This window comes from Myotis brandtii, unplaced genomic scaffold (genome assembly GCF_000412655.1).
Source record: "Myotis brandtii unplaced genomic scaffold, ASM41265v1 scaffold902, whole genome shotgun sequence".
NCBI lineage: Eukaryota > Metazoa > Chordata > Mammalia > Chiroptera > Vespertilionidae > Myotis > Myotis brandtii.
In genome coordinates this window covers 219,303-230,794 of record NW_005371709.1, presented here as the reverse complement: position 1 = coordinate 230,794, position 11,492 = coordinate 219,303, and the positions used below count along the sequence as shown (strand labels likewise).

Sequence of the window (11,492 nt, the reverse complement as noted above, 5' to 3'; positions counted from 1 at the left end):
CACCTGAGAGAGCTGGATATGCAGCTACGCCCAGAACTACTTTTTTCCAATTTGCACTATGAGCTCCTAGAGGCTCAAAGGTCTTCTTGAGAGAGACTAGCTCACTGGGATCCCTACCCATCTCGCCATAACTATCTATCTCTTTCCTCCCCTTCCTCCCTATTAATATTTCCCCATTTAGCATAGCTTCTCCCCCCCCCTTCCTCCTTCTCCATCTTTTGTTTTTATCTGATCCTGTCTCCCTATTTGCCCCTCTTTTTTCATATCTACTATCTTACTCTATTTTTGTTCTGTTTTTAATTTCTAAAATTATCATTCTCTTCTCTTCCCTTCTCTCCTCTTCCCCCCTCTTTCTCTTTCTCCTTCTCTTTTCTCATCTCTGTATGTGAGGCTCTGGGTTTGTTCCTCTGTCTCTCTCCCTCCCTCTTCATAGCCTGTCTCTTTTGATCTCTGTCTCTCTGTCATCTACTTGGTAACTCTTTGCCTCTCTCCAACCTCCTTATTTACGGATCCTTGCTCATGGCCTTCCAGAGACATGACCCAGGCCATACCAAAACACCTGCTAACATTCCTACCACCCCCCAATCATACAGTCTTCCCTTTGGCCCAAGGGTGCTTGGCACCAGGTATTAAGGAGCTGGGATGTGATCAAACTTTTCCTGCTGCCCCTCTTGGCAGCTGTCCCCTGCTCTCTTGACCAGCAGGAAGTAGAATGGCAGGTCCCAGCCCTCCTGGAGTTGGCAGGATCTGTTGTTTACTAGGCCTGTATTACAGCGTGTGCTAGGAAGGAGGGTTGGGCTGGGCTGTACCTGAGTAGATCATTGCGGAGTGAATGTGTTCACTAGTCTGTGCCCGGAGGGGGGAATGAGGAACTTCTCAAGTGATTTCAAGACCAAAAGCAACTGAGAGAGAAGAGCTATCCACTCCTGGAGAATATCAGGACCATTCTTGTGTCTCCTAGGGATTCAGAGACAGATCTTAGAAAGCCACAGACTCTAAATCAGGATTGGTAAAGACTCAGCCCAGGAGACTAAGAGGCAGTGAGATGCAGTTTGTTTAGAAGGGTTTTCCTGGCCCCAGGGATTGAAGGAGCTGTGCAAGGAGGCCTCCTAGGAGCTGTGCTCACTCCAAGACTGCTGAGTCACTTTTTAGGTTGAGTCAGCTTTAGGTTTCCATTCATCTTCAGGGGAGTGAGTTCAGGGCACCAGTGACCTCTATAGGTCTGCAGAGAAGGCTTGGGGTTGACTGGCCACCACTCAGTCCAGGGCTGGACAGAAGTGAATAGCCTGCTCTCTATGTAGCTATGCCTTCTCTCTTAAACCTCAGAGAAAGAAGGGGAATATGGGCTCCCCATCCCTCCTTATTTCCTCTGCTTCTCTCTGCCCCCAGCCTTGGGGCTTTGGCCTGCTATCACAACTGCTTTCCTGATGGCATTTCCTCCTTATTCTCATCCAGTTCCCAGTACGGCCTCCCCTCCTGTTTCCAGCGCCTCCAATGATCCAGTGGGATCCTACTCCATCAACGGGATCCTGGGGATCCCTCGCTCCAATGGCGAGAAGAGGAAACGTGATGAAGGTAGGGAGGAGGGAAGAGGCTTGGCTTCCCTATGCATGCTTTGTCCTTGGACTCAGAGCTCCGGTTTCGGCCCAGCCTCGCAGCTGCTCTGCTATGAGATCAGTTTTAGTGGCAAAGCCCAGGTCCCCCCACTGCCCTGCTGGCTCCTGGAGAGAGGGAGGCAGGCTGCTGGTGGGGCCATCAGCTTCACCATCTGCTCAGCAGCCTTGACTGCTCACCTTCCTCTGGGACTCACCCCCAATATCTCTGTGAGATTCCAGGGAGAGAAGCATGAACCATGTACCTTGGGAAGATTTTGGAGGCTGGGGGGCATCTGGTCTCTGACCTGAGGATAAAAGGCCAATTTGCCTTGTCCTCACCTGATCCCAACCCATCAGGAGAGAGGGGAGTGGTGTCACATACAGCTGATCCTGCTGTCCTTTCTCTGTGACACATGGACACTGGCCCCATTAAAACCAGGCAGGGAGCTGGACATGGTTCCTCTCTGTGCTCCCCCATGGGAGGAGACACCGGTCCGGCTCCTCTCTGGCCTTCCCCCATTCCCTGTAATGCCTCATGGTGCAGCCAGCTGTTAAGCATGGAGGTAGAGAGGGAAATAAAGAGGAAAAGGAGAGGGGGAAAAGGAGTAAGAGGAGAGAGTGGTGGCCATGAGTTTGGGAGAAGGTGTTTTTCATATGGATGACATTAGAGGTCCCTTGGTGACCGTCTGGTTCTCTTATGATGCATGGCCAGGGTGCAGGGCTGGCAGGCCCTGGCAAACAGAGACAGCAGTGCCTGGAACCTGCTTCTAGCCCCAATCTCATGGTCTCTGCTGGGGAGGCAGTAGCCTTCTGCTTTAGGGAGAGTGTATGATTTTAAGGGTATTTTAAGGGTATGATTTTAAGGATACCATGAAATAGGCAGAATCCTCTAGAGATGAGCACAAAGGGGGTGGCCATATATCCCATTAGTCCAGATGGTCCCAATTTATACCTTTTGTCTCTGCATCTTGGCCAGTCAGCATCTCCTTGTTCTTTCGAAAATGTCCTGTTTAGACAATAAGTCATATAGTCATCCTAAGCCTAGATGAGCCCTTGAATTGGGGCAGCTTTAGAGGGTAAGGAACAAGAAAAGGGACAACGCTGAGATTCCCTGGGCCCCAGGAAAAGATATGAGAGCCCTGGCCTCCAGTAGAAGGGGCAGAGTGTAGGAGAGGCCTGGGTCTGGCAAGACAGTGATGACCTGGTGCTGGCCTCCTTCCAGAAGCCCTAATGGCCTCGTTTCACAGGGAAACAGCTTGTCTGGCTCTATTTCTCCTTCTTCCCAAATATCCAAACCCATTTGGCTGCCACGGCCTTTGCTACTCACTGAATTTCATTGTGGTTGTTTTGGCCACAGCCCCTGATGGTCAGGGGGAGGCTATGTGCAAGGCCCTTAGTTCCACTTCTCCCTGAGGGTTTCCCACATTCAGGCCTTAGCCAAGCTTCCTGATGCCCTGAGTATCTGGAAGATTCTGCCCCAAACCCTAAGGGGTTTCTGCTTTAACCACTGCCCTGCATTTTTTAGAGTGAGAGATGTTCAGGAAGCCAGGGAAGGCCACAGACCCCCTCACCTCTCTCTCTCCCATTGTCCTGTGGTTGGACGTTTGGCTGCCACGGCCTTTGCTACTCACTGAATTTCATTGTGGTTGTTTTGGCCACAGCCCCTGATGTGCAGGGGGAGGCTATGTGCAAGGCCCTTAGTTCCACTTCTCCCTGAGGGTTTCCCACATTCAGGCCTTAGCCAAGCTTCCTGATGCCCTGAGTATCTGGAAGATTCTGCCCCAAACCCTAAGGGGTTTCTGCTTTAACCACTGCCCTGCATTTTTTAGAGTGAGAGATGTTCAGGAAGCCAGGGTAGGCCACAGACCCCCTCATCTCTCTCTCTCCCATTGTCCTGTGGTTGGACACAAGCATGCTTTTTGCTTCCTGGGCTCCTATGGGCCATGAAAAGAGACCAGGGGTAGGGAGGCACTGGCATGAGGCTGTGGCCACCCCAGGTTGGGCCTGGTTGGCCCAGAACAGAGCGCTCTCCTTTCTGCCCTGAGGAATGGGTGAGGGGCATGTTCAAAGACAATGGTGGTGTGAAATTCTCTGCTGGTCCCAGCCTTGTGACCAGAAGGTTCTGTGATGATAAAGTGCAGGGGCACTTTGGCTGGAATGAAAGGGCGGAAGGGGAAGTCATGGGAAATCAGGCTAAGTAAATGGGTTAGGGTCGCAGATCAGGTCAAGACCAGATCATATAAGGCGTTTGGACTTTTTCTGCAGGCAAGAGTAGGCACCGAAAGTGTGTGAGCAGGAAGGGAAAAGGACAGGGCTGGGTTGGGGAAGATCACCCTCCAGCGGGGTGACAGTGGTGGCCGTGGGGAGACATCTCAGGAAGCAGTTGAACTCCTCTAGGTGAGGGACAGGGGGGTCTCCACGTGTCCTGCTTACACACTCACTCCCTGGGCCTAGCGAGGTGGCAGGAGGGATCAGAGGCCCTACTGCTTTTTGGGGGGATGTGGAAGGGTTCTGTTGCCCTGACTCTCCCTCCTATTGACCAACCACAGCTCTGATAGAGCTGTCCTTTCCCTGGTAGAGCCTATAAGGGAGGCCCGTTCTCTGACCCCTCGTCCCCACACCACAGACACTTGACCTATCGGACCCAGATGGGAAGAGAGGAAAAGAAAAGAGAGAGCAAGGGCAGACCTTCCCCAGCCTGTACTCCCCCTCCCCCACTCTTGGTGCCTCTAAGCAGCCAGGCCCAGTTTGCATTAGTGAGCAGCTCAGATGATTAAGAATAGGGGAGATAATTATGTGTCAAGATGATGTAGCCCAACTCTGCAGTCAGGCCAAGGTAGCACAGCAGCTGGCAGGCCGGTAGCAGGAGGCAGCCTCTGGCCTGGGCTGCACAGACACCCAGGTGTGTCCTTTAGCTCCTGGGCCAGCACGGCAGGCAAAAGAGGAAACTGGCTTGAGGAGCTGAGGGCATTGGGATGGGAACAGGTATGCGTGTCAAGGGACTGAGGGAGTGGACAGACACATCTCCCTCCAGGAGAACCCTGATGCCCTGCCAGGCTGGCCTTTTTTTTTTTGGCCCCTCTTATTGTGGCATCTCCCTAGGAGTGTCATACTCTGAGGGCAAGCTGTGAGCCTCTCTGTCCTCAAGGAAGCCACTCCCGCTCCTGCCTCTGGGTACAGCTCAGCCTATTCTTCAGCTCTAACAATGTCATGGTGTTGGGCATTAGGAGGACAATCACTGCAGCGTGTGCTGGCGTTATTGGAGACAATCTCAGCAGTAGTTATTGGTGTTCACAGTGATAATACCCAGAGCATTATTGGCACTGGCACTTGGAATATGGACAGCGTTATTAGTATCTGCAGCAATCATATCTGTGGGGATATTAGTAAAGGGTCGATCAGCTGTGACTCTGGGGAAAAAGAAACTGACAGTGACTGGGAGTCCGCTTGAGACGCCTTCTCAGGCCTCGGCCTTTGCAAGAATCCCCAGACTTTCCTTTGAGAAATATGCTAGTCAAGAAGCTTTGACCACCACCTCCCCCCGCCAAACCCCAAGAGTCCAGGAGATCCCAGAATCAGACAGGTAGACAGGCTAGTGATAGATGAGTAAGTTATGTCACAAAGCCCCCAGAAGACTGTCTGGGGAGGTAAAACCCTGTTGTGTACCCGTAAAAGCTTTACCTCTTTTTGGCTACAATTATGGCAGAGTATATTAGGGTCCTTTGAAGGTTACTGCTTCCCTGAATGTGGCTTGTCTTGGCTTATGTGGCTGGAGAATAAAGAGACTCTTACATTTTTTCAGGCTGAAGAACCAAAGGCCTTTGCCTTCCCCCAGTTGCTTTCAGCCATGGCCCAAAGTGTTGCTGTCCATTGGTGTTGTTGAAACACAGAGCAATTGTATAACCTGTCCAACAATCCAAATGAAGTCATATGGTCTGAGTCTGTTAATCTGTGGGCGGGGAGGTGTGTTGGTCTCATCCTTTGACGTGTGGGATTGCAGGGGGCTGTGATTCTGCATTCCATTAATTAGGTGCACAATGAGTTGTGCAGTTGAGTGGTGCCAAACCGGTGCAGTTGTGCATTTGCAGGCAGGGCAGGTTGCACGGCTGCAAACAGCCGAGTCCTGTCACTGCCTTTATAGCTCCCTCCTGCTTTGGATGGAACCGTAACTGGAAGAAGCAGTTTATTTCCTTAGTTAGTTTCCCTCCTAGAGGTCCCCAAGTGTGTTGCTCAGGTTAGACTTGGAGCAAAGGAGGAAATGAAGCTGTGGAAATGAGCAGCACCTACCCCAGTGATGGCGAACCTGTGACACTCGAACTCATTTTTTTGGTTGATTTTTCTTTGTTAAATGGCATTTAAATATATAAACTAAATATCAAAAATATAAATCTTTTTTATACTATGGTTGCAAATATCAAAAAATTCCTATATGTGACACGGCACCAGAGTTAAGTTAGGGTTTTTCAAAATGCTGACATGCCGAGCTCAAAAGGTTCGCCATCACTGACCTACCCTGTCTAGGAGCCTTGGATTCAGGCAGGGGAAGGCTGCAGACCCCCTCGCCCCCCGCCAGGAAGGAGGATTTGGGATGGGGGCCAGCAGGCCGTCCCTGAAGGGCAGCAGGAACGGGCAGTTGGAAAAGGTGTGAGCTCTGTCAGGCATAGCTGGGTTTGAACCCTAGTGCCTTGGTCAAGTCACTTAACCTTCATCAGCTTCGTCTTCTCCTCTATGAAGGGGAGACGGTAACAGCATTCACTTCACAGGAAAGGACTACACGAGGTCATGGATATAGAATGCCGAGCCAATCCATCTTGGAAGATGGGTCACTGTGTTTCTGGGGGGCGGTGGGGAGAGACCTAATTAATTGGCAGGTTTAAGTTTTGAGAGAAAATGAAGTCATGTCAGGAAGAAACTTACTTGGGCAGAGCCTCCCTAGTCTTGGTGCGGCCCCTGTTAAGGAGGGGAGCTAGGGCAGTGGGGGAAAGATGTCAGCTCCCCGTGTGTGATGGGGGGACCTTGGTCTATCTCTGCTTACTCATTGGCTCTGCAGTTACCTAGTTGGGTCACATGTCCTCTCTTAGCATCCAAAGACATTTCAGTTGTATGTAAATAAATATAGGACCCCCTTCTTTTCTACCAGGGAGGCACCCCTCCCTCTATTCACTGCTGTGCATTTCCGCTCCCATGTGTAAGTTTACTTGTTGACTTTGTTTATGGACATATATGTAATTTTTTTACATAATTTATGAAAGTGTGTGTGTGTGTTTTCCAGCATTCTGAGATCTTTGGGTGAAAGGGGATGTAGAACACCAGGCATTGGGCAGGCATGCGGCCTTCTGGAGAGTGTATATATTTGCAGAGATGAGCAGATGTGAGCAGCTGCATGTCTGTGAGTGCTAGTGAACAGGGAGAACTCAAGCCAGGCCTGAGTGTGTTAGTGCCCATGATCTTGAGGCACAGGGCCCCATAGACATTACCCTGCATCTGTTGGCAAATGGATGGGCTGTATTGAACCCGCTCCAGGGGTGGCCTGGGACTCAAGGCAAGGGAGACAGGCTGGGAGCCCTTATGCCCTCGGGCTATATGGGAGTTGTCACTCAGCACCCTCATACCCTTTGAAGAAGAGCCTGGTCTCCCAATCTCAGGGTCTTGCCCCCCTCTTCTACCTGCCTGTCTTTCGGGATCTCTCAGTGTCTGTCTGTCTCTCATTTGCTCTAGTCGAGGTATACACTGATCCTGCCCACATTAGAGGAGGTGGAGGTTTGCATCTGGTCTGGACTTTAAGAGGTATGGGGGCCAGAGGGAACATGGTGTGGGGGTCAGGGGAAATAGCTGGGGGTGGCGGTTAGAGACCAATAAGAGAGTGGGTTCCTAAGGGCCAGTGAGCAGAAAAGGAGGAGGTGGCTCAAGCGTCCGCTGGGAAACCAAGAGGCTAACAGAATCTCAGGGCCTGGATCACTTTTTCCACGGGCCACTGCTGGGTGTGGGGGCTGAGACCCCAGTGGCCTGGAGGATCAGGCAGGCAGTGGATGGGGGGCACTTTTTCCAGCCCTTGGAAAAACAAAGAGCAGATCGGGTAGTAAAACAAAAGCAAAGGAGACCTGGAAGCACCTGACAGCCCTAATTCATCACGGCCCAAGTTTTTTCCTGTGTTCCCATTATATTTGTTTGTAAAAGTGGAAATCAATTTTGAAGGTAATTTTCTGGAAAGAATGGAAGGGAGGTGGGAGGGCCGGATAAGGCAGAGATGGTAAAAGGAAAAATTTAGGCCAGGCACAGCCCAGGGGCAGCTCTTGGCAAGGTGAAAGAAAATTGCATATTCAATCTCCATCCATGAATCTCCCTCACTGCTGCCCGCCTCCTGCTTGAAAACAATGAAGGCTTTTTTCCCAACGCTGGGCAGGGCCTCGGTATCAGCCTCACTTTAACTTCAGGGTCATTAATTCCCTGATTATTGAAGGAGAAGAGAGGGTTGTAGCATCGTCAATTCCAAAGGCACCCCCCATGCGATCAGGCCCTGGCTGGGGTGCGGTGGGGGACAGCCAGGGCGGGGTGAGGTGTTGTTTCAGAAGAGCAAAAGGAGGGAGGAAGTGGGGAGCCAACTGGACTGGGGGGAAGGAAGCCAGGAGGAGGGTAAAGAAGGCAGTCATTACTGCATACCTCTGTTGTGTTGTTATTGCAAATTAAAAGTAGCATGTTCCACTCCACAGCTATCTTTGGGGAGGGAGGGGCACCGAGGGAGGTGGGGGATCTTATCATTGCTTCTTCAGCAGACCAGCCGTGGTGTCACCGTGTGAGGTGACATTTGAATTTACAATTCCGCTGAGAAAAGCCATTAATTCACAAATTAACATTTCTCCCTCTCCCTCTCTCTTTAACACTCTCTCCCTCTCTCACATGGATGTGCAAGCAATTGAAAAGACAAAGGAAATAGCCTTAAGGAAGAGACTTTACTGCTAGTCTGTCTGTGCTGAGATTGCTCCCCCTGCTTCCAGATAGATAAACCAATTACCTGAGCAGCTCTGCTCCTGGCCGCCCGCGATCGCGATCGCCTCCTTTTGTAGGCTGCCTCCCCGGCTGGATTACACTCGGTGTATCTCATTAATGTAAACCAGGCGTGCCCTGGTCACCAGTCTCCCTTCCCCGCTCTCCTTCTGGAGGGGCAGCGGGAAGAGTGCTGGTGTCAGAAAAGGCAGGCAAGGAGGAACCCCTGGAAGAGGAGAGGCTGCCACTGCCCCGCTGGCCCGCCCTGGGACTTTGGGTGCAGCCTTCAGTCCTGGAGGAGGCTGATGGGGGAAGTCTGCAGGTCGGCACACCCTGGTAGGCTGGCACGGGCAGACCTTTAGAGGCAGAAGCAGGAGCCAGAGCTGACTCTCTCAGGCCCACAGTGTCTGTCTTCTGTGGCCTTTTGGTCCAGCTGCAGGGGGCTGGTGGAAACAGAGAAGGATCTAAGCGTTCCTGCAAGGGAAGAGCTTCGGGAAGTTTCGCTGAGCACATACCATTTTCGTGGGCCAGGGTTCAGCCTGAAGGAGCTGGGAGGGGTGCCGAGGAGGGCCCAGAAGACACAGTGAAGTTGCACTATGTTGGGTAAACAAAACGAGGAACAAGGTCTCACTGATTCCTTAACCTAAACCCAGCACTTGGGCACAGTTACGTGTGTTCACCACCTAATACACACACACACACACACACACCCATTTGATTGGTTTTAAAGAATCCCCACCCAGGAGTGCAAACCTGGGGTGGCGTGCCCTCAGAGCTCTGACGTGAGCTCACATGGTGGGCAAAGAACCAGGGAGCCTCGTTTTGCTTCCACTGTCCTCTGGGCCCTGGCCAGGCCCTGTAAGAAAGCATTATATTGGCAGAGGGAAGCCAAGCAGAGTTTGAGTTTCTCTAAGGACAGGCGCTCTGTGGGTTATTGCCAGAATGATGATTTCACATGCGCTATACTACCTAGCACGGGTCACAGACTGTCCCTCGTGAGGCAAGTCCTAGGAAAGCCCAGAAACCAAGTCCACAGGAAGGTAACCATCCATCTAGACAAGTGCCTGAGTTTAACTGCGTTAGCAAAGCTCACCCTGTATTCATTTCCCAACAAATATCCAAACCCTGGCTAATGTCCACTCTAGGCTAAGAAAGAGCTAAGGTTCAAAGGTCCGCATTCACTAAGACACCAAAAAAGTCCACTTATGAGAACATATTTGTTGTTATGATTATATCTTCCCAGTAAACTGGGAAATCAGGCCGTTCATGCTGAGGGGGGAATTTTTCTATCTTAGTTGGATCGAAATTTTTAGCCAAACCCTGGACAATGTTGGCCGTGAGCCCGTTGAACACTGACCATGTCATTATACAGAGGTGGGTGTAGGGCATGTCGATGTGTTATTAAGGCCTGCACCTTGGGGCCTGCGTGCACATGGGCTGACTTTCCTCTGTGGGGAAGGACTGGGGTTAGCCAGGGTGGTGTGGGGCTGACATGGGTGCATGAATTTGTACATAAATCCCTGAGTTTAAACCAGAGACTTCAGTCAAATCATTAACCACCTCAGGCTCCTAACCAGTTCCTGCTGTTGTAGATAAAGAATTATATTTCCTTGTTTGAGGAAGTATGTTGCGATTTCGCACAAAAGAGCTTTTTTTTCTTTTATAAAATGCCAAAACATTAAAATAGGTGGACCCCAGCCCCCAGGAGAGAATGTACAGATTAGCAGTAGAGGGGCCTGCGTGCACCCCTCCACCACTGAAAGTTGGGGGGAGGGGGAGGGGTGTAGCACAGTATTACCATTTTCTCAGCAAAGGCATCTGTGTGTTTCTGGGCACGTGTTTGCACAACCACGTCTTCAAACCCTAGTCTTCCACTCGGCAACTACCTTCCGCCCTGCAGGTAGGCCTCGTTCCCCTTCCCCCACCCGGCAAGGGCACCAAGTGAGAAATGAGAAATCCGCTGCCTCAGCGCTGCCCTTCTCCCCCAGGCATGGCTGTGGGCAGGAGGGAGGGGCTGGCCCTGAGCCTGTCCCCCAGGCCCTGCTGCTAGTGGGCTGGCCTCCCTGAACACCTCCTCCTTTGCAGGCCAGTGGGCAGCTGAGAAGGGCAGGGGCATGGGGACCCCTTGGAAAAAGGATTTAGAGAGAAGGTGGGCTGGGTTTGGAGACCCAGGATGCTGCCCAATAGAGGAATGGGTCCTAGCCACCTTCCCGACCGCTGTGGGCTGCACAAGGAGCCCCGGAGCCCAGGGAAGGACTCCCTCCGGCCTGCCTTCCCCAGGGCCATGGTGGCTGGAAGGCTCTCCAGGACCTTCCCCACCCTGCCCTGTGGGGGTGGAGAAGCCAGGAGGGTTGGGGGAGGGCTGGGAGATGATCACGAGCCTCAGAGCCTCAGAGCCGAGTTGCAGTGGAGCTTGGGGGAGGGCTGGGAGATGATCACGAGCCTCAGAGCCGAGTTGCAGTGGAGCCAGTAATTCAAACCATCCTGACCCTTCGGTGAACCCGAACCTGCTGACCTTGACAGCACCAGACAAGGGAGGCCTCACAAACCTCAACCTGCGTGGAGGCCGCGCTTTCTCTTTCTCCCTCCTTGGAGCCCCGTGGCCCAGCCTCCAGGTGGCTCCTAATTTGGTCATCCCCTCAAAATGTCAGCATACCTCCCTCCCCGAGGCGCCTGCCCGCCTGCCTCAAAGTACCCTTTGTGCTCATCTCCACCGGAGACAAGTGTGTGGGCATCTCACAAGGGCCTCTCCAGGGCCAGGCCGAGGCTTTCTCCTGTAAACACAGCTTGTACACCTTGTCCATGCTCCCGCCCCAGGCTTCAGCTTTTTCAGGAGTACTAACTCTAAAGTGTGTGTGCGTGAGTGTGTGCCTGTATGTGTGCGAGCGTGTGTGTATGTGTGTGTGTGCACGT

The 11,492-nt window shown here is 52.1% G+C and overlaps 1 protein-coding gene across 14 annotated transcripts in view; it reads left to right on the top strand.

The window, feature by feature from the left end:
• The window catches only part of PAX2 (paired box 2), a 90,119-nt gene that overhangs the window by 43,469 nt on the left and 35,158 nt on the right, over window positions 1-11,492 (top strand). For 10 of the 14 annotated variants that reach the window (XM_005885344.2, XM_005885345.1, XM_005885347.1 and 7 more), the window contains 2 exons: window positions 1,456-1,575; window positions 7,314-7,382. In XM_005885344.2, coding sequence (XP_005885406.1) covers window positions 1,456-1,575; window positions 7,314-7,382 — 189 coding nt within the window. The remainder of the gene's footprint in view (window positions 1-1,455; window positions 1,576-7,313; window positions 7,383-11,492) is intronic. The other 4 variants (XM_014532715.1, XM_005885339.1, XM_005885342.2 and 1 more) reach the window with 1 other exon arrangement.